Source organism: Fringilla coelebs (genome assembly GCF_963513975.1).
Source record: "Fringilla coelebs genome assembly, chromosome: 2".
NCBI lineage: Eukaryota > Metazoa > Chordata > Aves > Passeriformes > Fringillidae > Fringilla > Fringilla coelebs.
In genome coordinates this window covers 80695268-80723098 of record NC_140029.1, presented here as the reverse complement: position 1 = coordinate 80723098, position 27831 = coordinate 80695268, and the positions used below count along the sequence as shown (strand labels likewise).

Genomic DNA, 27831 nt, shown 5'->3' with positions numbered 1-27831 from the left:
ATTTCATTTAATTCATAAGTGGAAGAAGATAGAGAATTTATTTGACTAAGCCTCTGGTTCAGTGTCTTGATGATATGTTTGGAAAATTGCTCTGAAATTGATGTGTAAGTGACCTTGAAGATGTTGTATTTAAGTGATAGCTCATTTTGATGTGAAGCTGTAAGCCTCCCCCTTGGCCTCAAATAAAGCAAACAATGGAACTCAGCATTGAATTTAAGTAATTTCGAGGTGAAAAGAGAAGAAACTCTCCTCAAAACTCAAAATATAAATAGCCTGGAAGGTCAAGCACCTAATCTGAGATGTGCCTCTGTTTCATTGCCATTAAAATGCTGCTTCACTGGGAAGTTTGCCCTTGTGGCAGCAGCTCCCCCACTCTGGTGTCAGCCTTGGGACACCTGGGCAGATGTGATGTGACTCCAGAGAAAACTCAGTCCTTATGGTGGGTAGCACTGCCAGTTCAGTATGCAACATTCACCCTTGGAATCACATTGCTCCTATATACATACGTACATATATATTAAAAAATACTAATGCCTTCATAAGTATTAAGGTGTTCATATATGAATATTAAAAAAAACAAAATACCTTTAAAAATAATTTTTTTTTTTGTTTGAGATGGCAGTGGCCAGACCTGAACTTGACTACTGCTTGTTGAACTTGACTTTTAGTTTGTTGAACTTCCCCTCTACCTGTAGTAAATTAGGTCACTTTTATGTTTTGCAGCCTGAGGCAGGGCTGGCCAGGATTCCTGCTCAGGCAGGATACCATTCCCAGCCTGGTGTCGAGGTCCTGCCAGTTTAAGCTGTGCTGATGGGCTGTACCTGATTTAATGGCCCTGACAGAGCACAACTGCAGCTGCACTTTGCATTTAAGTCACATGAGTATCCCTCCCTAACTTTAGCTGGACCAACAACTCAGAGGTCAGAAGAATCAGAGAGTCATTAAGGTTGGAAAAGACCATCAACTCCAGCCATTAAAATCTGGGAGTTTCCATATGTACCTGATCTGGATTTCAATCCAGCTGGCCGTGTTTGATCTAAAGCATTGCCTGGTGTTTCCTCTGTGAGCAGGAGTGGTTTACAGCCCCTCTGTGTGCTGGTGCTCTGCTCACAGCAGCAGCAGCAGTGCTCCCTCCTTCTGGAAGAGCCAACAACTTGAACTTGCCTCTGAAACACAGGGTGGCACGTTGTGTCCAGCCTGAGTTGTATACTGTATATTGTTTACCTACTTATCTATTGAATGCAGATATATTGCAGATATGTTTATTGATACAGTGAATGTCCTTGCGACGATTCTGGCTGGTAGTGATGGTCATGATGTTGTGTGTAATATCATGGTAAAAGGTTGGTTTGCAGACTAATTCAGTGTTGGAAATAGTGTTCCTGAGGATTGGCTTTCTAATTCTCTTTTACTGCTCTGGGAACTCAGGTGTGATATTCAGCACAGAAACGGCACTTTGAGTAAATTTGTACGTTCAAAACATCAGTAAAAAAGAGAAAATCAGAAGTTAAGCCCTAGACAGGAATGTAACCTGCCTTTCCTTATCTGACAAGACCAGTTTATGATATATGTTGTGTATTTCAACCAGACCTAAGAATATTAGGAAGTTGTAGGTATGTACAGCATCACAAAGTTAATATTGCTTTTGGACTCATTCCTGAGCATGACCTAATCTCCATTTAAGTCAGTGGAGATTTTTCTTCTTGCTTCAGTAGGAATTGAGTTTGTGTTTTAATATGCAGTAAAGCCTACAAAATTTGTGCAATAAAATAAAAACAGGAGGGCACACTTGGCGCAGTGGGGGGCCTTAAAGGAAGGCCTTGAGATGGTGTTTAATCACCAGGGTAAGGAGGCAGATTTTCAAAGCTGCCGGCTGCGAGCGGTGGGGGGGATGAGCGATAGGTCTCCTTCATGCTCCGCTTGAGTCTGTGGCTGATGTGATACCGCTGCCCACATGCAGGACTGGCCCTGGTTATTTATGGCTTGAGAAGACTTTAAAAAGGGGTCAGTATAATCTATGGTTTGTTCTGATTCCCACTGGCTTTGGTGGCCCCAGTGTGCTGAATCAGTCTGCCATTGGTGCTCAGGTTCATGTCTTTCTTATGCTAAACTGTATAATCCTTTGGGTTATATTTACAATTTACCCTTTAATGAATAAAATATCTCCCAAAAGATGTATATGCACTCTGCTTTCATGCAGACAGAACTGTTCTATGTGAAGGACCTAAATAAAAAAAACCCCAAACAATCACTTAGGTATAATGTTAGTTTTCTTGAAATCATAAATATTCCTCCTTAATTGGCTGTGAAATTCCTATCTGCAAATCATGACATTTTGGTTGATTTTACATTCACTGGTTTGATGAATAATGGGCTTGCAACATTTTTTAAACTTTTCCTGCTTACAATAGCTCTCCACTAAGTGTCCTTCAAAAATCACATCTCTGCTCAATGCAAGGAATCTGAATTAGCTCCGACATTTGCATTTGCACTCACAAATCTTTCCATGGCTCTCCTGTGCACCGATGTGTGAGGGAAAGATCCAGCCAGACCTTGGGGGTAGGAGTGTGGGTAGGCAGGTGTAAAGCCTTCACCTTGGTGCAGCCGGATGAGGTATGCAAGTTCTTTCTTCCCCCTCTGTATTTTAAACGGAAAAAAAAAAAAATTAAAAACTCATTATTCAACTGTTTTCTTCTCAAGCTACTTTTATTTATTACTTCTTTCCCAGCAAGGCAATGTAAACGAGGACCTTTGGCTGACAGCTCGGTGACAACCAAGGTGCTGTGTTTACTTCCAGGAGACTCACAGAGTGTTTGATAAAGGATCATGAATAATTAGTAGCATTTTGGAATCAGTGATTTTTCTCTTTCTTCCTTTGAGGGCTGTAACAGCCCTGAGTACTTCACTGTTAGTCGGTGTTCCTGATGGCCTCATTTCTGTCATTTTAATTTGGGGGCTAACCAGCTTCTGCTTTGTAGCTGGTTTGCACTGAGCCCCTTTGTTTGGAAGATTGAGGAGGGAGAGGCAGATGGAGGCTCTGGAAAGGTTCTTTTCTAGTATTTCATGGCAGAAACCGATGTGGCCCTTGGGCATATGGAGGGAGTTTGCTGGGATCCTGAGTCTGGAGTCAGGAAGGTGCATGTGGTACCCTTAGTGCTTCAGTCACCCTAAAGGTCATATATTTTTATGGTGACTTATACCACTAAACCTTGCATTTGCACTAGCAAGGAACTGGCTTTGGGTGGGAATGGGCATATTGCACTCTGGTAGCTGGGAGTATCTGGGAGTATGTTACTGTAGTGCCACTTCCATCCTGTGCTGCAGCTTGTGATGAGGGCATGTTCTGCCTCTGCTGCCTCCCACTCCTCCTGCCCGCCTCTACAGCTGCTCCTGGGCCAGGCTCTGGAAATAAGTGGGCCATTCACCTTATCTAACCTTTCCTGATTTCCCAGTCTGAGATGCACATTTGTGCAATTAACTCATACTTCTGAAAAGGGTTGAGCAAAATGAGCAACATCTTTTGTCACTGAGACTCTTCTCAATTGATTACTGATGCAATATGTCCACCTACAAAACTAGTGCAGTATTTTGAAAAGGAGAGAACTAAGTGTTTTTATGTGGCATTTCTGTGTGATAGTTTTTGGAAGAGTAGCAGATACTTCATTAGTCAGTGTTCTTTCCCCATGTCTTGTTCATCGTTTATGGCTACTTCTACTGGCAACTTTTATAGCATGGGCTACTGAGTCACTCAGCAAAATCACATTCTATGTTAGTTTCTGCAGCTCAGCCAAAAGCTAGGGTAGAAGAATAGGTTCTATTGTCTTGTCTCAGTACCAAGGTGCCAGATGATGGGAGATTCTGGCCTGTCCCTGACTAGCAATTGCTCCTGCTGGATATCCTCCTTGTTGAATATTTGCACTCTCCTTTTTCTGCCGTTGACTTCCAGCCATCAGACCTCAGTTTGCTTTTCTCAGCTAGATTAAAGAGCTTTGTTACTCTCTTTTGACTTTTCCATGCACAGCTTCTTACAGACCACCAAGTTGTCTTTTAATCTTGCCTTGAAAAACTAAACAGAATTGAACTCCTTTCAATGTTTGTGCTATTGAGGGTATTCATGAAGGATGATCTGACTTTTAGGAGGAACGTATGTGTGTAGCAGATATCCATGGCGATGGGCACCTATGTAAACAGCCAGGCTGACAGCTCCAGTAAACATTCTCCTAAAGAGCTGTGGCAGGTCCATCCATCACACTACCTATATACACAGTACTGTCAAATATATAAAGTAAACAAACAGGGGGCAGAAAGGAGGCGATGAAAGAAATAATGCTTTTCTCTAATCCCTTCTTGTTTTAAGGGCCTCTCAGGTTTCTCATCGTGACAGTAAATACATGACTTTCAGATATTTTTTGGGTGGACCACATCATTTGAAGTGGTCTGGTGACAGATGTACAGCAAATCAGTGGGAGAGGAAAGAGGGAAACCCAGTTTACAGATTCTTCATCCTCTTTAATAGTTTCTTTTTTTTTTTTTTTTTTTTTTACACCTTTGTCCTTCATAATGCTATGTCTCATTGTGTCCAATGCAGGAGCCATACAGAAAACATTATCCCATTATTTTCTCAGGGAAATAGGGAAAACAAGCCTTAAAGAGAAACTGCCGAGCCCAAGGGCTGCACTTAATCTACATTTAAATGTGCTGAGGATTTTATTCAGCAACTAATGCACTCTGTTGTTATTTTTCACTTACAGTGTTTGTAATGCACGTGGTGGTTGGCAAATTGCATGGGGCATATGTACTTGGAGGAATGCAATGGCAAGCATATTAGTGGCTCTGCTTTTTGGATTGTTGGCTGGCTTTATTTCTGAGGCTGCCCTGGACCCCAGGTAGTGCTGGCTCCAGACCTTCAGGGATACGGCAAAATCCAGCCAAGGGCGACATAAAGAGCTGACTCACAGATGTGTGCTTGGATTTCAGTTGTCTTGTGTGAAAACGCTGTAGTGCCTCCATGGTGTAGCAACCCAGTGGGTGAGAACATCTCTTTTATCTGTCTTGTTCAAAAATGAGCCTGCAAAATCTTGGAACTTTTTGTTTTTTAGTCCTTTTTAAATTTTCATGATTTCTGCAGTTGTTTCTTCTTGATTTTTTTAGTTCAGGCATCATTACTTTGTTGACTTTTATCTTTTATTTGGCAAGCAGCTGTAAGAGTGCACCACAAAAACCCATCCAAGAAAAGCCCTTAGAGCTGCTCCCAAAGGCCTCTCCTTCTTTCTGCTCCTATAACAGCAGGAGCTATTACCTGTTAATATCTATGAGCTTTGAAGTAAGTGATGTGTTTTCTGAATTTATCGTGGTTTTATCCAAGGATATTCCCCTCCTTTCTCTCAGCTAAAAAAAGTGAGAGCCTATCTGTGGACTGCCATGGGAATATTTTGCAGCTCCTGGTGTCAGCTCTGTCAGCCTCTGTGCATTCATGCCAGTGTTGAAGACCAAATATCATCATTACTTTCAAGGGTTAACACCTCATGTGAAGCTGGCATTTGACATTCCTTTGGAAGGGTGTCATCCACACCTGTGTGGAGTGATCCATTAAATATTTGGGCAGCTTGTGTATTCTTGTGGGCGTTACCTTTATATCCATATGTGGGTGTACAGCAAGGAGGCATTTTGTACAAAACGTTGAAGAGCGTGGTAGAAGGGATTCCCAGGATGATAAAAGGATTTCCATGTGGAAGACCTGAAAGTGAACAAAAGTCTTCCTATTTATCAAGCTGCTGTGTGGTGTTGACAGGTGAAACGACAAGACTTATTGAGGAAAAGCAATTAATTGTATCTGGGACCTTTTAATAAATCAAAAGTAAAAGTAAGAACCAGTGTAGCAGACCTGTTGGCAGTAGCTAATGCTTGTTCAATGATCCTTCCCTTCTGAAATGCAGAAATGAAAAGTGACTGTTGCCAGGATTTATAAAATGAAGGAATGACTCAGAAGATAGATTTATTATCACCTCAGTATCGGTGAAATTCAGCTTCATAAACATAGGTTAATCTGCTAAAACCTTCTGTGCTCTCACTGGGGGAGAAAATTATTTATTTCAAATTTTGTTTAAAGATGTAAAATAATTCTTCTTGTCTTCTGAATAAATCATCATCTCTAGTATCACTTATATTCATCCTTTTTTTTTTTCGTGATTCTTTCCTGTGCGGATTTATTTTATTTTATTTATTTCTATGGGTTGTTATGGGCACTTCTCATCCTTGCAGTGTAATTTCTCTTCTGGACTTGTGGGCTTTTTCATCACAGTTCACCGTATATTTCACCTATGTTTCTACAGAAACTCATTACATAGCACAGGCTGCTGCCAACAAGAATATTTAGAATACGCTCTGCTTTTGTCCTCCAGTGCTGCCCTGCTCACCTAGGATAGGTGAATAATACATCTGAGTGAGAAGGACATGGATCTGAGGTTACTACGGAACGACCTAAGCCCATAAATGACCAGAATCAGTGCTGCTCCTTTCCCCTTCCTATATTATATGGCTGATCAAATGCTAAGAGTACACTTCTCAGTTCAAACTAGCATTAAAAGACATTTTAAAAAATCCAAAACTTGGAAAAAAATTTGTAGTATTAAAAAATAAATGTATCTTATAAGGCAGGAGCATGTGACATCTCTGTGACTGCATGGTTGGGTTCTGTGCTACCTTGAAAACTTTTCTAAGACTTGAAGCTGTCATGGGAACAGTGCAGTCGGATCCTTAAAAAAACCCCAAAGCCAAAAAGACACACATATGTTTTATTAGTGCTGACCTTAGAGCAGCTCTGTCCTCAATGATTAACTGATTATTTTGTTCTAAATAGTATCTAAATAGTATCACATCTGAGACTAAATTCAGGTTTCTTGTGTTCCTGTTTTGCCCTGCAATTTCTCTATCATTTTCCATCTACTATTGACATGATTTGATGGTTTGCAAACAGTCCTTTTGAGTATTTCTTAAGCTTGAGATCCACTGCATTAGTGTGGATTAAATCTCTCATGATTTAACGATGCTGTATTAGGAGATGAAAGTGTTCTTGATACATTTGTCATAGAACTGGTGAGGATGGTAATTTGCATATTTTGATGCTGGTGTGATTTTGTGTGTGGTTCTGGTGTATTTGGTCCTCTGTGCACTTGTGGTCAGTGCTTAAGCCAGTGAAGGTTTGGATTATGCCAATACAAGCAAGTCTTAGAGTGGCAGAGTTTCTGCTTTATCAGAGAATCACAGAATGGTTTGGTTTAGAAGGGACCTGAAGGGTCATGTGGTTCCAGCTGGACACAAACCAGGTGTTCATGTCAGGAGGAGGATGAATTTTGAAAGGAGCCCTTCGTGCCAGGACAGTTCAGACAGGGGGCTGGTAATTCAGTCCCTCTCTGTGGCTCTGAGCCAGAATCACACCGGCATCAAAATAAGAAGATGCACTTCCTCACCACTTCTGTGACACTTATATCAAGAACATTTTAATCTCCTTATACACAGACAGACTTTCTTTTTAGTTTCTTAGGACCAGGTGGAAAACCAACTGATGTTTTCTTACACCAGTAGGTAAAGTGGCCAAGCCTTTCCTTCCTCTGCGATAAAAGAGGATAGAAATATATTTGTTACATTCATTGTCTAAGGGCTACTGTGTGAGCTTTTGATTGCTTGTTATCCAGGATTTTGGCATGGTGCAATGAGTGAGCTCAATTTTAAATATACTGTCTGTTTTCTGAACTCGGATGGATTAATTTTAAATTGCCTCCTAGGTTTTCTTCTTTAGCAAGGGCACAGGCAGGAACTAGAAAAGAAAAGCGACTTTTTTTTTTCTTTTTTTCTTTTTTTTTATTTTGTGCAATTCATTGTCACTGGTTGTATCCCTCCCTACCAAGGTCTATCCAAGTTTGCGTCACAAAGCAGAAAATGATGGTGTTTTTTCTGCTGCTCTGCCAGCTGCAGTTCTAGTAAAGAAATGGCTGTGGCATTAGGGCATTTATGAAGAGCCATCCTTTTACCTTCCCTCCCTCTCAGTTTCTTGGGATGAAGGATTGAGATGTTGAGCTGAGTTCACAAACTATTCCTGAGCTCAGGCTTCTGTTTTTCATTTGTTGAACAACTTGAATTTTGGAGCTCCTCTTGAAGGGGTGAAGCCTTTGTTATATGCTGAACACATTTCTGTAGTACAGCCAAATGAAAATAGATGTGGTGTCTTATTGATCCTCTTTGTGACATCCTCTGCTTGCTGTTTTTCTACAGGAGTTATCTACACAGCCGATGTTCTTGACCGGGAGACCACCAAATCCTATTGGTTGACGGTGTATGCGACCGATCATGGTGTTGTCCCACTCTACACTACCATTGAAGTCTACATTGAAGTGGAGGACGTGAATGACAATGCCCCTCTCACCTCTGAGCCTATCTATTACCCAGTCATCATGGAAAACTCCCCAAAGGATGTATCTGTCATTCAGATCCAAGCCCAGGACCCTGACTCCAGCACTAATGAAAAACTGACTTACCGGATTACAAGTGGAAATCCCCAGAACTTCTTTGTAATCAATCCCAAAACAGGTAACAAAACCCTTTTGCCTCAGGGCAGTGGGAGAATACAATTTGCATATTTATTGGCTTTCACCCCTTCAGGGTGCACTGGTTTGCTTTTCAAACCTCTGTTTTCTGGTGGCTTCTCTGACTAAAGCATCTTGTATGTGTCTGAAGAATTCTGCTTTGCCTCTGTGTGCGAAGGCGCTGGCAGGTGATGTGCTGCAGATGTGCTGCTGCAGCAGTCACTCTGCCCTGGGTCACTGAATCACTGCTGGCTGTTGCCTCTTCCCTGCGTCTACAGAGATGGGACTTTGCTGCCCTGAGTCTGCAGGGCGGTCCTAGGAAGCAGATTCAAGCTGTTGCAGGTTGCAGAGCGCTGTTTCATTCTTTATTAGCTGGTGTAGCCCCACTGGGGTGAGTGACAGGATGGCTGGCCAGCACATGTAATAAGGCTCCACGTTAAAGTAGGTGGATTTAATTCTACAGATTGCTTTACACAAAAAGACAGTTCAGGTGACCTAAACGTCCCTCTGGCCTTTAAAACAAATCCATGTGTTTGCATTGATTTAGAACTGCTGGGGATGTAGCTGTGGGTGCAGCGTGGCAGAGCTGGTGATTGTTTTAAGTTAAAATACTGTTGTTAGCTGGCAGTGGAGCATGGCACCCATGCAGAGCAGCTCTGCACGTGTCTGTACCCCAGGTGCCTTTGCTGAATGAGGCTGATAAAGAAACTGCCTCAGGAGATGTAGCCTGAGGTCATGGATGGGTGGGCACCTGCTGGGTGCCTACCTGTGCTTGGCAGCTGGTGCTCCTCACTCCAGCATGTACCCAGCTTTTCTCACTCATTGGGCTTCTGGGGACCCTCCAGCATGATATGGAGCTGGAGAGTTGAGGGGAACTTTCAGAGCAATATGCTGATCTTTGGGAAGATAGTTCAGAGAATTCACACAGTCCTCCTGCTTGTTTTCATGGTCCTAGTTTTGTTCTGGGGTTTTGATTTTTTTTTTAAGGTTTATTTATATCCTGCAAATTTCTAAACAGCTAAAAAACTAGAAGGAATAGACGTGACAGGGAGCATTTTTAATTTTGTGTATGGAAATGATGTTCACTAAATAGGCTTTCAACATTTGGTTGGGCAATCCTATTGCAATGTGTGGCATAAGAAGGGGTCAGGATCTTCTCAGGCATAAGCCCAGGTGAAGAATTATGGAGAATGTATAATCACTGTGTTCAATCTGCTGAGCCCTAAGGCGCATATCTCACTTATTTTTAACACTTGGAATGGCCGAAGATGCTCTTCCATCTGCATCCCTTCTCCCCCTCCCCACCCCATAAATCCCATCTGGGCAAAGTAGCAGAGTTAGGACTCACAGTGTTTAATGCTTGTGCTTCCCTTCCGTCAGCTCCTCCCGCAGAGCAATCTGCTCAGCACAGCCCTGCTTATCTGCCAGGGTGAGCCTGTGACAAGGACTGGAGCAGGGCACATGGCAGCCCTGCAGCACCCTAGCCTGGTGGCACACCCTATGGGCTGGCTCTTTGTCCCTCTGGAGAGCAGGCAGGATACTCTTCCCTAGCAGTGGTATCTTATTCTCACAGTTAACACTGGCAGTGGTTAATCTTCATTTGCACTGTGGAAATTGCTGTCTGAGAGTTTAAAGGCTTCAGGATGAGTAACTTTGCTGCTTGGGCAACTCCCAAAGGGCCCCCTTACACTCAGTGAGCATCCTTGCTAGTGACTGGCTGTGATTTGTTATAGAGAGGATAAATCATCCCCTTTCCTATCCAATTCAGTGCCAAACGCAGAGCCCAGTGAGAGCTGGGCAAGGAGGCCTCTTGGAGCTTGTTTTGAAAACGATGAGGCTGGCGGAGAGTGTGTGCGCAGAGATCCCTTCTCCCAGAGGGGAGCACCAGGCCTTCACATCAGAAGGCTTTCTCCTGATAGGATGCTGATGTCCGAGAAATAAAAGCATAATGGATTTTCCTAGAGAGTGCCCCTGGGGGTCTCTGACAAGGCTCCTTTCAGGCGCCTCCCTGCAGTGCACTAGTTTTCTCTAAGACTGTAATTTACACTCCAGTTGTTTTGTACAGGAGACTTTTGCACACCCAGGAGAGGTTTGTAGCCTGCCAGCCCCATGCTCTTGCTGGGATTCGGCACAGCAGTAATTCACGTGGAGCGTTGCACAGCAGCCCTAAATGCGACAGCATGCTGTATAATCAAGATGAAAAGGTTTAATGTGAACCCAAATATGCTGCGATTGCTGTCTACGTGGGCTGAATGAGCATGATCCTGCTGTCGGGGGAGAACAGTCATTTGAGAAAGGGGATCTTTTATTTTCTGTGTCACTTTGGAAGTTTCAACACTGCCAGCAAGCTGACATCTCACTCCTGTGAGTAATCCACTGCTGAGAGTCAACATGAAGGCAGCATCCTGCATTTTTTACATCTTTTGGTGGGAAGCAACGGAAGAGACGGGGTGTTTGCTGGAGCATAGGGATGTTCTCAGTTGTCTTTGGAGGTCAGCAGTGACAGTGTTTGCCTTCCTCTGGAGCTCACTTGCAGCTGCCTTGTAGCTCATGCAGGTCAGGCAGGTTTCTGGAGGCACACGGACCACGAGGTGTCTGATTAAGGGGGGACACAGGGAGTCCAGGTTTTGTTCCTGGTTCTAATTCAGGATCATAATTGCAGCCAATTCTTACACTCATGATTGATAATCTGGATAGCAGAAGCAGCATTACTCCTTGCATGCCATATCTGTAGACAGAAGAAACCTCTTAATAGACAAGTTGTCACTTCCTACATTTTTATGGACTGGCACAGCTCGTGGTGGCTATTTTAGGCAGTCCAACTGCAAATGAATCGTGTGCATTTGGATCTGTTTGAAGGCAGGCTTCAGACCTTTCAGGATTATTACCTGCTGTTTGCGCTGTGGGTTTTAGAGAGATGAAGAGTTGCTCCTGCAGGAATGAAGAGCTGCTAAAAGGCCACTAATAGCAAGATTTGGGCACTGAAGTCACCCTGGGCATGCTCTCACTGGGGGCTGACTCTGCTGTGAGGGCACAAGTACGTGGTGGCAAGGGCCCTCCTCTTTGGGCTTGGGGTTTATATGGGTGCTCCAGGGAAGAGGACAGGAACATGAGCAGCCTGCCCATGTGTGTCAGGATTAGAAAGGCAGTGTGGGCAACCTCCCATGAAGGCCTTTTTATTTTCTCACCTTGATATTTTTATTGCAATACAGCCAAGCAGCAGTTTGCACCTTGGTACGCACTTTTATTTCATGAGCTGATATTCATAGGTACAAGTACTAAGTGAATAATGAAGCACATGAGCACGTGTGAAACCATAAATCATTTACACTTGAGAACAAGGCAGCCTTGTTCTGCTAACTGGTGGACACTGCAGCCTAAGTGTAGCAGGTCCAAGAGAACAAGATGGGATTTTCCTTTAGTGTGGGCAAGAGGAATATATTGCAAAAGCACAGTTTTGTGAGGGGAGTAAAAAACATGTTTTTCCAAAAGTTGAGGTGACTCTCGGGGTTACAGGAATACAGGGAAAGGCTTTCCCCTGGGCATTTGTTTCCCAGCTGTGTCTACCCACAGCAGCAAGGGAGGCATTCCTGGAGCTCAGCATCTTCAGCAGCTGCAAGTCAGCCTAAACCCTGATGTGGCTGCTGGGAGAGCCCAGCCTTTTCCTCAGAGCTTGACTTTTGTGCTTGGGGTCGCTTTGGCAGAGCACAGGGTCACAGGGCTGTGCTCCCTTGTGGGTGGTGTGAGATGGGGAGGCTGGCAGAGCTGCTGCCTGAGCAGCTGGGCTGACCAGCTCCCAGGAGCGCCGCATTTGGCCCGAGCCGAGTCTCTCTTGGGCGAGAGGCATGTGGGGAAAGGTAAATAAAAGAGAAGATGGAGTTAATAAAAAAAATTGATTGATCAGAGCTGTAAATTCTTTCTTTTATTTCATGTATATGGGTGTTAATTTCACAGCACAGGGGTAATTTACTGAGTTGATGTATTATGTTTCTGTGCTTTGGAAAAAAAGAATTTTAATTCAAGCCATTGCATTACTTTGTTTAGTGTTAATGTATTTTGAACAAACCCAGTAAGCTTCTCTTCAGTCTAACACAGATTACTTAAGAGATTCTTTAACTAATATGCCAACAGACCAAATTTCACTTTTGTGCACATTCCTATTAATTTATTTACTCTAAAATTATGCTTGTGTGTCTGGAAAATCTGCTCACACCTTGCTTAGCCTTTTGCTGGCACCATTTAAACAGGAGGCAGACCCCCTGGCACCCCTGAAATAGTGTTTGCTGCAGTGGTTAAGGCAGGATGCACTTGTAGGTTTAGAAATAGTGCATGTAGGTCAGTACATCTCCGCAGAGCAGCAATACTCTGCCTCTGGAAGTTGTCTCTGAACTGTCACATCTGCACCTAGATTTGGAAAGACTCTGGATATTTTCACAGTGAAGTAGTATTAATATTTATATAAGCTAATACAGGGTTAGTGAATGTCAGAATTTAATTGGTACGAATGCTACTCTGCTCAGCAGGCTGGGCTTTGCTTTCTTTTGCACTCACAAAGCCAGCTGGCGTAGAATCCTGCTGGGTCTGAAAGCCACGTTTGCTCTGCCATGCTAAAATAGTGCTTCACCCTCCTGTCATGCATCCTGATTTTTATAGCTGCCTCTCTTTGCCTTGTCCTGAGAAATCCCCACACATCTTTGCTCTCACAGACTGAGACAAATCCAGTGGTTTGCTGCTGCTCCACATCCTGATGGCTGCCAGCAGTACCCAGATCCTGGGTACCCAGTGTCTCTTTTCAGCCCAGAAATCACAGAATCATGGAATGCTTTGGGTTGGAAGGGACATTAAAGACCATCTAGTTCCAACACCCCTGCCCCTTCCACTAGACCAGTTGCTTAGAAGCCCGTGAATCCTGGCCATGAACTTTTCCAGGAATGGAGCAGGGATTATCCTTCTGTCACACCTAAATATTATAGCTGCTGTTAGAGCAGACCTTGAGGAGGGGGCTGCTCTGTGCGGTTCTGGAGGGTTTCCCTGTGGTCATCGAGGGTTTCTAGGTTTCTCAGCCTGTTCTTGTGGTCAAGGGAAACTTACCTGTCCTGACTGCTCCATCCATGCTGCTAAACTCTTAGCCAACTTCTGAAATAATTTCTTCCATATCTTGTAAATGAAGGCCATTAGCTTTTTTTTGTTGTTGTTGTTTTTAAGTCTAACCTGCAGTCTTTCTCCAGGGTATGTTTTAGGTGGTATTGTAATCTAGTTAGAAAATGTATTTTGAATTTCGATGGGATTGCAGGTCAGCTCCTCCTGAAGGGTGTCTCCTCATGTGTGTTGGCCATGGAGCTGTTTCTGGCAGCTCGTGTGTGTGATGGAAATCAGCTCTGCAGATCATGTCATAGCATGAGTAGCTCAATGTCATTTAGCCTGTAAGTGTCCTTGCCCTGTTGAAGAGCGGAGAGGACCTTGCAGGGGCAAAAGACATTGATTCTGGGGCTCTCCAGGCAATGGTGAATTTGAGGACTTGGTCTCCCTTTCCTTCCATGCTCTTGAACACTCTACAAATGCTGAATTCACCAACAGTTGCAGAGTCCAGCCTGATATATCCATCACTGATGTGTGACCGTAACTAATACAGAATTTTTTAATGTAATTCCCCTACCACATTAGCTGGCTTCCATCTTCTGTAATTTATGTTGTATCAACACACACTAAATGATCTACTTTCTTTGCTTTCACTTCTCTATTATTTAAAAAGTGTGGCTCTTAATGACTTCTTTGTAATGCACTCACTGTTGAAAATTGAGCTTTGGAGCATTTTAAAAGCTTTAATTTCTGCTTTGGCATGCTTGTTCTTTACTAGACATTATATATCCAGTGGTTTGAGCCCAGGGTTAACAGCTGGAAAATCAAAGGACCATGGATATTGGAGTTGTGTGCTTAATTTCAGTGGGACCTATAAATGGGCTTGGCACTGTACAGCATATTGGACAAAGTTTCTGCATTAAGAAATTTGTCATAATAACAATAATAATAGTAATAATTAAGAAAAAAGAGACAAAAAAAAAAAAATAGGGAGAAGGATGTAAATCAAGTCCATCTGCTTGCCAGGGCATGTTTATTCCCCAGAGGAAATTTTCAGTTAGATACTGAGCTGCAGCATAGCAGGGACTCAAACTCTTCTTTTGACTTTGAGTCACCTCACCTCATGGTTTTTTATTTCTTTTTTGTTGTTGTTGTTGTTTTTGTTGTTTTTGTTTGTTTGGGGGTTTTTTGTTTTGTTTTTTGTAAGTGGAAGTATTTTCTTGCCTTATGTGATTGTCCTGTAAATTAATTAATTCATAGTAGACAGTTTGGGAATCAAATATGCTCTGGAAATGCAAGCTATTGATTTTTCAGGCATCTTGGCATTAATAGATGTGCATTCACAGTCATGTAATCATAGGCATACAAAAAAAAAAGAGAAGCATCACTCCCAGTAGGATGAAGAGAAATATAAAAGAATTTTAGACTAAGTAAGTATTGTCTAATGGCCAGACCACTAATCTACTGAAAATGACAAAATTCGGGCTCAGCCAGCAGGTCTCTTCCCTCCTCCCTTCCTGCCTGGCAGCAATTTCCTTCGCAATCTGTATATGTTATCTGTGGAGAGGATAAAGGTGTGAGCTGTGCCACCGCAGTTGCAGCTACAGTAATGCTGCTATTAATAAAATAATAAATCCATTTTTATCATTTCTCTTGAACAGACCTGATTCCTGCTAGCAGTGGGTTTTTATTCATGAAGCACTGAATATGGTTGAGATTGCTGGATGTCTCTGGTATCAAGTGCCTCTTTTAAAATGACATTTAAAGATAAATGCCATTTCTTTGTAATCAGCAGATTTGTACTCGGCTTATAGAAATTTTAACCTTTCTTTAGATGCCCATGATGACTTCTTTTGCCCTCTTTCCCAGTAAGAACTTTAAGGAGTATTCCCGTTGCCTTAACTGGACAATTGTGTCCTCACTTACTCAGTGCAGCACCAGTTTTTAATCTGAACTCCCTGTTTGCTTCAGTAGAGACTTGTGTCTGGAGGGCATAAGCATGGCGAGGGCCAGTGGGACAGCATTTTTTTCTCATGGAAGAAGTTGCTGCCCAATAACCAGACATCTCCTTTTCTTTCCTGTCCCAGCACCAATTCTGGAACAGCAGCAATTTTGCCACTGATCTCATAAATCAACGTTGTTGTGCATTACATCAGTCATTTATTATTGTTACAAACATCAGCAGAGCATATCTTCTGCCTATTCAGAAGTAATTCACCTATCAGCATAGCTGTGAAACTCATTTTTCTGCCTTGTCTGTCAGTTCAGTTTCTCTATTTGTACATTTCCAGAAGTCATGGCTAGGCAGAACTGTTTAAGAAATCACCTTTTTAATAGACTGTGCTATTCCTGCACTAATTTTTAAATAGGGCTGTTCCATTCACTTCTGGGTAGCCAAATTCTCTTGTTAGAATTATTATCAATGGCAGAAGCACAGTTTTGCTTACTGGGTGAAATTGTACCACAAGTACTGAGTAGCTGCCCTGTTAAATGTGTGCACAATGCATATGCTGTGGATGCTTGTCATATCCTGCCATACATCATTATGATAACATCAGCAAATGTCCCTGTGTTACAGTAATTGCTTGTGATCCAAGTCTGAACTGTGGCAGGAGGAATTAGGTTGGTGAGTTAGGGATGCTGAGGTGTGGAGCCTGTGAGCGTGGCATTTGTGCAGGAGCAGGGGTCTGGAGAGGGAGCTGCCAGGGAGGAAAATAAAGCTGTGATGTTAGCCTAGTAGAGGTGAAAGCTTGGGACAGGGGTATTTGAGGGGGTTCTTTTTTCTGTTTTATTTCCTACTGCTTTTTAATCAATCAAGTAACTTCTGTTTATCTTTTGCTCAATAGTCAAAGTTAGTACTGGTGTCTGTGATCTTGGACCCTGCAAATCCCAAGCTGATAATATTAAATCAGCTTTTTCCCCTTTTGCTCAGTTGCAGTGAATACTGTCTTCTTAGATCAGGCACTTTTTGTGGCTTGAGTAATGTTTCACCTCTTGTGAGGAATTTCTAAAATCTCTTAGTGGACTGGAAGTTAGAGGCAAGGAATGTAGTTCTGCTTTACTCTTAGTTAACATGGGATCCTTGGTACAAATGGTGATATTTCCTGTTTGGAGAATTAGATTGACCTATGCTGCATGTGGGTATTAAAAAAAATAACAAAGTTCAGAAATTGAAATAAAAAGAGAAGGCAACTGGGAAGGCAGGTGTGTTTGCATAAGCCATAACGATGTCAGTAATCACCAACTATTAATTCTTTGTCTTCCATCACGCAGAAAGAGATTGTGTCAGCACCTCTTATACCCCCAAAGCCTCATGACCTCACAGTTCAGCTTAACTAGTCTGTTCAAAAATTAAGCTTAACAGTGGATTGTGTTATTTTTTCCCCCTTTTTCTTTCTGACTCTGTTTCCATCAGAGTTACACTGTTGTAACCAAAGATAATTATTGTCTGTGAAATTACTCTCTCTTCCTTTCCCCTTCCCCTTATGTTAATGAGAGTGTTTTTCTTTTGCTGGGAAGACTGACACAACTTCTTTGAAATTAGTAGTGTTGTTGCCAGTCAAGTATGTGACCTTATCTGTGTAATTGTACAGATCGTGCTGCCATATGTCTCCATGCACAGAGCTTAATTTAACCAGAGACATACATGTGTAAAAATAAAGCAGTATCTGGGGGTTAAATATCAGAAGAGCCCCCTAATCACAGCTTTCACATTATATGCAGCTTTCTACAGAGCTTGAAGAGTTCTGAAGTGAAATCTTTAAAAAACACTCTTTACATGGGGCCATGCTCTTGTCACCTTGGTTTTTTACGTTGATCGTCATGTGGATTCTCCTTCCTTAATTGTTGTTCCTGCTTGGTTTCTCCCCCTGTGGTAGCTAAGTCCTTCATGCTGCTCGGTTAGGTAGAATAGGGCCAATTTTAATTTTTTACAAGCAAGGAACTGATGCAAAGGAAGCAGCTAACTCATCCAATGCCAGCAATAAAAATTTGGTCCTAATTTGCCTTCAAAGCCAATGGCCACGTGTAATGCAAACCCTTATGACGTGGGTCCAGCCCATCCTACCCTGCTAAAGGCAAGGCAACCCTGGCACCAGTGTTTTCTGCCACGTGTACAGAACTTACCTGGGCGTGTTGGAGCCTCGGTAGAATCTGTTTCCTCTCCTGTTCCCAGCTAGCCCACCACTTCCCATCCCTGCCTTTCAGTCCTTCCTGGCCTTTCTTTCTCTCTTGCCCAAAAGCAAACCTGGGTTGCCCACAGGAGAGAAAAAATTAGAGTTTTCACAGGGACAGGGAGTATCAGATGGCTCTGTTGGAACCTGGGCACGTAAGGGCAGAGCTGACTCTTGTCTTTTGGGTGGGTGAAGGAGCCCCCTTCTCCATCAGCCTAGTGCAGGCACGAACCTAAGCATTCATGCTGCAGCTGTCATGGAGCAAAGAAGCAAACCCAGAGCACTCAAGTCTCCTACTATAATCATGTTCTTTCTTTGTCAATACTACATTTGCTTGTACTTTCTGTGCAGGAACATTTCCTCATTGCTTTCTGTGTATATAAGTCAATGTCATGACATGCTGTGGGTTTGTTGCCTTCTAAGAGAAATTTAATATTTGTGTCGGATGAGTTGCGTGCAAAGAATCTGTGCTGCTGCTGCTGCAGTGATCTATTTATATGGTAATTAGCAAGTAGCTTTGCAGCTCTTAAAGGGATTTGGTTTGAAAACTAAGTATTATTTCCTGAATTTTAACTTACCAACAGCGTATGAACAGCAGTGCACATGCACTTTGTTTTTAATGTAGCCACAATACCCAAAAGATGAATGTAAGTCTGCTCTGCAAGAGAATATTTTGGCTATAATTAATTTTGCTCCATTCACCATATGCTTGTATTTTCTGACCTTCATTTTATTCACAGACTCTGTGTAATAAAATGTGCAGTATTAAAACAAAAGTTGCTTAAAGAAGCACACGTGCTGGTGGTGCTATGTCTTCAGCTGAATTATGTGGTTTGTGCCACCTGAGAATTTGACCATCGCATCCTTAAGAAGTTATTACTGTGGAAAGGTGCTGTCATCGCTCAAACATATTGAAGGTATTTTTGTTCATAGAAGAATGAGATGATTTTTTAAAAATTTTTGAAGAAATGCTGTAAGCCCACTCAGATAGATCCTTTAGGAGAGGCAAACAGGGATGAAGAATCTTTGTCCTTATTATTCTGCGTCTGAGGCAGTTCTTGAGACACGACCTGGGAATGCACTGCAAATGACACAAGGAATAATTGCTGCTAAATTTAATTTATTGAGTAGGTGTGAATTAGATTAATTAAACAGAGAATAAACACACACAAGATTACCCAAAGTAGCTGCATGGATGGAAAAATGTTAGACTGTATTAAAAGCTTAGATATACATGATGCTGAGATATTTTTTATGTCAGTCTGTAATTTCTTAGGGGATTTCTCTGGGTTTTTTTATTTCTTTCTTCTAACACTTAATGTAATCCAAACTGATTAAGGGAATGCTGTGCATTAGAGGGAAGAAAAATAAGGCAAACACATGCTTAAGAATTAACTTGAGTAGTCTATTGGGTGAGCTGCAGCTTTGACTCAATAACACGCCCGTGCCCTGCATTTGTATGTGTGAAAACCCCTCGGCTTGGGTTGGATTCACTTGCACAGGACAGACTCCTTTAAGAAGGATGCACAGCTCAGCATCAGAGCAGCAAATTGGCAGGATTTGGATACAGTCCTTGTTGGTCAGCTGCATGGGGGGGCTTCATGCCCCGCTCCCAAGCTTAGCTCTGATCTGTCGGTGCATCTCTCCTCCTGCAGCCTGATGTTGAGCAGGGAGGATCTCAAGGACTTTTTATTGTATTCAGCCTGTGGGAGGAGGTTTCCTCTCCACCTCCAAAACTTCTCTTTACTTTCTGCTTGAAGTCATTGTGCAAAATGGCTGTGATTTTACAAACACCCTGCAAAGCATAACTCTAATCTCTTTACTGCCTTATTAACAACAGAAGTGCAGCACTGAGAAAGTAATTAAGACTTAATGGGAAGACAAAAATTTCAGAGAAGGGAAGATTCCTATGTAGAGAGACATTATTTTTGCTTATAAACAAACATGAGGAAAGGAGATGAAAACATGAAGAAAGTAATACTTGTTTTCTTGAAGGGACTGTAGGAAGACAGTTGCATAACACAAAATATTGCATGTCCAAAACTGTTTCACCCGTCTATGTGTATGGACTTGGCTTTTGTCATCATGAATGTCCATCCCCACCTCTAATAGTTCCTAAACAACCCAGAATCACATATTCAAGATACCTTAATTTCAGTATATTGAGTCCTGAAAGAAAAGTAAGAAAAATTGTGGGGGTTCAGGTTGGGTTTGGTTTTGTGTTTTTGTTTCTGGTTTGGGGTTTTTTTGCACAAGTTTTTGTGGATTTTCTTTTGAGCTTTTATTTTAATTATTTAATAACTAAAAAAAAATTCATACCTGAGAACTCTGTCAGGAAAAGCAAAACCTGTGCTGCCTTTTGGTAAGCTGAAACGGCAACTTATTTTTTTAAATATTTATTTGCAATCTTGTGGCACCTTTGTAGCTGCAGCCGCGAGGCAGCACCCTGCCGCGCTTGGCAGGATGAGTGGAGCAAAAAGATGGTTGCTACACCGAAAAAGCTCGCAGTTTAGGGGGAGCCTGAGACAACAGATGGGGAAAAGCAGATGGAGATGCGTCAGAAAAACCAAGGCGGGATTGATCAGTGCTAAGTTTGTTGCTGGGCACTCTCGGTGTGCGGAGGAGTGCGGAGCAGGCTTGTAGAAAACGGAGCATGGGGCAGTTTGGACACGGGCTGGCAAGGTGCCCTTGTGTGCCACGGGCTTCATCCTGGGACTGCTGCTCCCAGCCTCTTGCAGAGCTTGCAGGGAGGGGCTGCAAGGGATTGGCTCCAAATAGGATACAGGATATATATATATATATATATATATATATTTATATATTTATATATTTATATATATGTGTGTGTGCTGCATCTGTATCTATGGAAAGATTTCCCTCCCTCTCTCTGAGGTGTGTATATATAGATATAGATATATAGATTATTTTTCTTCCAAAATTTAACACAGATTTGAAAGGATTGGTTCTGGTGAGTTTCAGTTTTGACCCTTCTTTCCTTCCTTCCGCCACTTCCTTCCTTCCGCCACTTCCTTCCGCCACCTCCTTTTCAGCAAAAAGACATTCAAAGTGTTTGTTTTTTTTTTTTTCTCTTTATTGGAACGTCTGTAAGTTTGGAGGTCTTTTTTCCCCTGTTCTCTTTCTCTGTTTTCATGAGAAAAGAAAGACAGAGGCAGTCTTACAACAGAAGGGTTAAAGTGCCCTTTGAGTGGGACATGAGGGCACAGTCTCCTGGAAAGGCTGAAGTTTTCAAACATGATGTCCAGCTGTGCTCCTGGAAGGTGAAATTCCTTTATAGTCTGGAGAAGCTGGCCTCACCAAAGTTAAAAAAAATACTTAATGGGGCATCCCCATCCCTTCCTCCTACACTGGAGATCCAGGGGTTTTGAAGTGGGGATTTATAGAGGCATTTGCTGGCTGCAGCCAGAATAGAATCCAAGGAAGGTCTCTGAATACTTGATTTCTCATTGGTAATGATGTGCATGTAGACAGGTGTACCAGGGTTAAAATCTTACCTTTTCTTCACCTGTCTGCCTGTGTGGGCAGAGGGACTGAATGTTAAATGACAGAGTCAGACATTTAGAGCAAAATTCTCATCTCTTTTTAAGCATGACTGGATCCTGTGTCAGTCCATGTACTTAAAAGGATCACATCACTGGGCTTCTCAAGTGCATTTTTTTTTAACCTAAAATTTGCACTACCATACCATGGGGAGCTGAAGAATTTCAGTCTGTGTAATTTGTCAAGAAAAATTGAAGAGGTTGTGGCTTCATAGTTTGTGTGTGCCTGCATGGAGACAGAATTTATGATGAAGGTTTTCTTTCATCTAACATACAGAAGTCATAAAAGACAGTGAAGTTAGAGAAATTCAGACTAAAAGGAGTTTTATTTTTCTAGCTCAAGATAGTTGTAGCTGTAAAGGTGCTATTCGAAGGTTATGGTCCAGACACAGAGGCCAAAGGACAAAATTCCCTGACCATTATTATCCAGGAGCACAAAACAGATGATCTGATCTGGCTTAAAAACCTATTAATTAATAATGAACACAGTTTAAGCCACAAAGTTGCCATAGCAGTAGAGGGGCTTTTTGGCACAGCTCTGTTTTGCACAGAGCTAGGAGGAGAGGCCATGTCTCTTCTGGGACTGGATAATATATATTCAAATACAGTGTTGTCCCATGTTTTTCTCCTCTGGGCTACTTGAATACCATTATTGCTGTGAAATGTTATAAATAAATCAACAAAAGAAAAAGATTGTTATATATATTTCTATATTGATTCTAACAGGATAAAAATAAGAAAACATTAGCACCAACTTGCCTCACATAAGACACAGATTTTCTTGCTCTGTCACAGCTTTGCATTCCTTTTAAAACACTGCCTCACTGATAGCAAGGTGTGATGGAGCTTTTCAGACTGTTGTTACAAATTTTTGGATTAAAAAGTTTCTTACCTGTTACAAAACATCAATAAGCACATCCAGCGAGGTGTGGGGTAGGAGTGACTTGTTCCATTTCTGGGGGCATGTAATATTTTATCATCTTGCAGCCTTCTTGCAATTTGGTATGCTGAGAGAAATTAATTTGACTGTTTACAATATTTAATTTTCAATAATTATTCAAGCATATAGAACAACAGGCATTTACAGTATGTAGTAAACAGATGGATTAGAAATTGTGCATGCAATTAGAAATTGCACTTAAAATACAGACGTGCATTTGAATATTCAGTTACTTTTGAAAAGAGAAAAGGTACAGATAAAACTGTGAGTGTCTTAGAAATTATTTCTAGAGCCCATTAAGTGCCCTTCATAAGTGGGTCTTTTCCAAAAATGTTCATTGAATTCCAATTGCAAATTGCACGTACTTCTTTTTTCCTAAGGTAAGACTGAATTGTTCAGATTTGCTAGTTTTTCCATGCTGTTGTGGTTTAGAATCACTGCAGGGTCACTTTTTCCAGCCTCCAAAGAGTGGCATTCCCCCTGCATCACCATGTCCACAGTGCTGGTGGTGTGAAATGCAGGGTGCTGCCTGGCACCCAGTCCTCAGCCCTGCCTTTCATAGAGGTCCACTTGAGCCATGGCACTTGAGAAATTATTTTGTTAGGACAAGATAAATCTTCCCCAGAAACTGTCAGGATGTGAAAGTACTCTAAATGAGTAACAGTCTGATCTTATTACTTTAGAGTTTATCCTTTCCCCACCTTGAATTGTGTTGCAATCTTTCATTCGGTCAAAACTGATTTGTAGGATAGATGACACGGCGACCCCCGGTGAAATCACCAAAAATACCTGGAAATGATTTTTAGAAGTGACTTTTGAGAATCCATTTTAGATGCCTGTGCAAATACATTCTTCCCTGATTTGGTGTGGTCTCCTCACATGGCTCCTGGACTGAATGCTTTAGTGCTGTGCATGTGGCACATGCAGCAGGCTGTCTCCCTCAGAGCTGGTATAGAAGAACCCCAACTTCAATTTCTCTTTTAATGTAATAATTAAAAAACCCCAAACAAACAAACAAACAAAAAAAAACCACCAAAAAACAAAAACAAATCTCACTCTTGTATCATGAATACTTTGAAAAAAATGGGCTATAAATGTAACACCCTCAAGGAAAGAGGTTCATCCTGCTTTCAGTGAAGTCAGTGGGATTCTTGCCATTGCTGCAGATGGGTGTGGGATTGAACCCTTAGTGATTGTCTGAGTGTGAAATGAGAAAATATATTTAGCCAGGTTCATTTGAAATTATTAGAGACAAATTCTCATCTAAGGTAACAGTTGGAGCTGATTTCTGTGGCCTTTCAGCATATTGACCATAAATCATGTCATGAGTATTAAAGACCTCCTTCCCCCCGTATGTACCTCCTCCATTTAAAGGGATTATAATTTAACATAGAAAAAAATACTTGAAATCTCTGCCACTTGAGTGGCAGTTTACTGGGTCCAGTTTACTGGATTTAAGTAATTACTTTGACTTTAAGAAAAAATAAGTAGTTTAAGATAGTTATTTTCCATTTTTTTTATTATATTGTATTACTAATTTTCAACCTATTGTTCTATTCACTATTGTAATGTAATTAATTTTATGTATGTATTTGTTGATGAATGTGATTTTTTTTCCTAGACCTTCTAGCATAGTGCATGAGAGCTCCTCTCTTTTCCCTGCTTGTGATATTTTCTGGTTTAGAGATGGAAGCAGAGTGTTTGTGGAGGTTTTTCAGTGTTACAGGACAGTGAATAAACAGATCCATAGGCTTTAGGTCAGAGGGGTGTTATAGCACCTGCTCTGACCCCTTCATGGTAGACATGATAGAAAATCACCTAATTACGCCTACACTGAGGTATCTTACTGGTGTTTGACTAAAGCCTGTATTCCAGGAAGACACCAATTTAAAGGCTACAAGACCTTTTTTTTTTCCCCTGATGGTTATCTCTTGTATTGTTTGAAATGTCTTGTTTATTTTTCATTGAATTTGTCTGCTTCTTCTCTCTGCCATTAGATTTCTTTGTACTTTTCTCTGCTGGAATAAAAAACCGTTTACTCCCCAGTAATTTCTCCCTGTGCAAGTGCTTCTATGCATTAATCCAATTATTAATTAATTAACGACAGTATAGTTTTTAATGCAGAGAGGAAAAGAAACACTGATTTAATTGGTGCCATATTGTCATTGACTTACATGTAGAACTATGCAGGCTGTTCTGCCTCCATAAAGCCATTTGTGGTCACAGTCTAAACGTGACTTTCAGAGTACTCCCTGCTCAGGTCTGAAACATGCAGGAAAAACCAGGGTCAGGTGCAGAGGCAGGTATGAAGTAGCTCTGAGGACCTTCTCCACATGAGCAGCAGCAACTGCCAATGAAGCAAAGGAGGTGTTCCAGCTTATTGTTCACAAAAATTATTGCTTGTGGCACTGGCTCCCACAGTAAGCTGATAGATGCTTTTTTTTTTTTTTTTTTTTGCTGTAGGTAGGAAGTGAATGCATATGGCTTAGCCATTTTTCACCTGCCATGGCTATCCCTCCACTTCTTCAAGGACAAATTTCCCCACTGTTTTTATGGCTAGAGATGGAAGGTTCTTGGCCTGGGGGCAGTTATCCCCTTTGATGCTTCCTTTGTGGTCAAAAGATGGAAAATCTGGTGTTGTCTCCAAATATGTAGGAAGCATCTTTGGAGTAAGGAGCCTAGGCAGATGTAAGCTTTCTAAACATCACAGTATGTATTTAAAGAGCAGAAAAATACATGTAGACCCAAGTTCTGGTATTTCCAGAATGTACAGTGGATGCTCTTAGAAACTCCAGTTTGTTTCTGCTCTGCTGTCACTGATCACAGATTCATGCGCATTGTGAGCCCAACCAGTGTGGGTTTATCAGCTGCAGATGATGAGCAGTGTTGCATAGCACAGAACAGGTCCAGTGTGAACCATCACCAAGGCACTGCAAGCACATTTATTTGCTCACCAGAATGGCAGGTGCTGTTGTCCCTGCTGCCCCTCGGTGCTCTCCCATGCGGTTCATGGCCTCTGTCCTACGAGCAGGATGATGCTGGCTTCCTTACCCACTGGCAAGACCTTGCTAATGTCACAGGAGCCAATAGATCATAAGTAGTTGTCTTTTTGGAAAACAAGCTGTCATGGGTGAGGGCTTGGCTTAAGTTGCATGAAGGAAAGTGGGGGGAGAGTCACAAATTAGAATTTTGCTCCTCTGAATTCCAGTTATGAGTCGGGATCACAAGATGCTGCAGTGTTTGCTCTAGCAGGCTGACAGTTCACTCGCTTGTGTGTTAACACTTCCTTGTTAACCTGAAATGAGGGGTAATTAGGACCTGGATTCCCTCCTTAGCTCTGCCATAAGGCTTGTGCATGATCTGGAAGTGTCTCTTGGAGCAGCTTCCCCTGCACAGAGGCCAGGACTTTGCCCCATCCCGCTGACTTCATGCCGGCAGTGAAAGGCAGGTGCCCACACAGGGACAGAAAGCCTGACTCAGCCCCCAGAAGGAGTTGCAGCCCCTAAGAGAATGGGAGTATCAGAAGCACAAAAAGAAAATACATTTTTGTTGTTTTCATTTGCCTTCTGGTATAGGGCAGACTGAACAGATTTCAAACTTCAGATCCACAAATACAGCTTTTTTCTGGGGATTGTTTTCATTTTGTTTCTTGTAAATGAAAGCTGAGTCTCTTGTAATTACCAGGAGTCTCAAGACTTTGGCTAAATGCAGAGCATTGGGAAAGCAGTGACAAATCCTTGACAGGACCCATAACTGGCAGTGAAGTATGTGGTGACACTTATGCGCTCGGTCCTCACAATGAAATTCTGTGTCTGAAAGCACGACTTTATGACTGTGAGCAGCAGCAGTAATGATCCCCTTCTTCTCTTGTGTGAGTTATTTCATTACTGCTTGTAATGTGCTTTGAGACCTTGGATTGAAGAGCAGGGTGATTATTATGGTAGTTTAATAATACTGTTTAGAAGGATGTAGTGCGCTGCGGCACTGGCTTTCATGGAAACACAATCTGCATTCAGGGGAAATGTTCTCCATCACCAAAGTCAACTCCCAGAGTCAAAGTCACACTTGGCATTGCTGCTGCTCCATCTTCAGCAGCTTTTGGGGAGCTCAGAGTGCAGCATGGTCGTCTTCCAGTCCCCAGCTCTATGACAGGACAGGTTGTTCTCACCTGTCCACTGTTCTCACTGAGATCTTTGCATTTAGAGCTCTCTGGCTGGGGACAGGGGGATTTGCCTCAGGACACCTGTCCTTGTCCTCTGGTTTCTACCATTGCCTGGTTTTATATTGCTCCGTGCCAAAAGGCTGCTGTGATACTATTTGGATTATCCCTGCACCTGACTCCAGACAGAGATTTTTGTGATTACTTTCTCAAGTTTCACTGTGACTTTACTCTTGGGTGGCGCTCACCTCTTGCAGCTCAGTCTGCTGGCTTTTCAGAAGGAAGCAATCCCTGCTATCGCAGGCTCCAACACCAGAAAGAGCTGTTGTGGTTTGAGACAACCAGTGATCATCCCTGTGTTTAGAGGGAGCATGGGGATTTCATTGCCTCCCCAGGGCCCACACCCACAGGACAGGATTCCTGGTACTGGTAGCTGAGCTGCCACCTCTGAGGCAGCTCCTCTCTCTATGGGGATGTGCCGTCTGGGTGCTGTGCCAGCTCCCAAGCTTTCCCCTCCCTGTGCTGCTGCCAGCCTGCCCAAGGACCTGAGCTCGTGCCCAGTCGCAGAGAGTTTTGCAGATGTTGTAGTATTGCTCATTGTCTGGAGAAAAGGAAATTTCAAAACATCCTTTTTCCATCCAGTTATGTGACCTTTTATGTATTTTTCGGCTTTCAAAGCTATTGTGCTCTTGTGCCTATTATCTCCTTTTTTTTTGTTAACAAAGGCAGATGAAAGGTAATCGAAAAATACCATTTACCGCTTAAATTGGTGCCTGAATTACTGTGGTGTCTGTACTGCAGCATCTCAGTTTGTTCTGTATTTAGATTTTTACATTAATCTTTTATACCACAGCATTTAAATACCTTTCAAAAATGCATTAACCAATCCATTTAACATTTCCAATAAGATACAGACTTGTTCTTTATAAGAAATACTAATAAACTGTTCAATTCTCAAGTTGCATTAAAGCATATATAAACCAGAAACTTAAAAAAACCTCTTCAGAATGCCCCTGTAATGAAAGGACAGAGAGGGCAGATCTTCCCATTCTGACTTCATTTGGAGGGTGTGAGTGGGTCTTTGAAGGTTCTAGAAAAGGAACCTGGCTGTTTGGAAACTCACTGCCAGTATGGGAGGTAGGATCTGTAGATCCAGACTAGGAGAAGATAAAAAGCAGGGAGAGATTTTGGGGTAGGAATTGCCAAAACTTCATCTCTATTGCCCTCCATCTGTCTCCTGTCTCCCACCACTTCTGGGCATCACAGGACAAGCAGCATGAGAAATCTCTTTACCCTTCCTTCATTTTCCCCTCTAGGCCCAGTTTGGCAACACTTTCAGGAA

At 42.2% G+C, this 27831-nt stretch overlaps 1 protein-coding gene across 4 annotated transcripts in view; it reads left to right on the top strand.

The window, feature by feature from the left end:
- Positions 1 to 27831, top strand: part of FAT3 (FAT atypical cadherin 3) — a gene marked incomplete at both ends in the record, with an annotated part of 305089 nt that overhangs the window by 87172 nt on the left and 190086 nt on the right. For all 4 annotated transcript variants that reach the window (XM_084226346.1, XM_084226344.1, XM_084226345.1 and 1 more), the window contains one exon: positions 8272 to 8586. In XM_084226346.1, coding sequence (XP_084082472.1) covers positions 8272 to 8586 — 315 coding nt within the window. The remainder of the gene's footprint in view (positions 1 to 8271; positions 8587 to 27831) is intronic.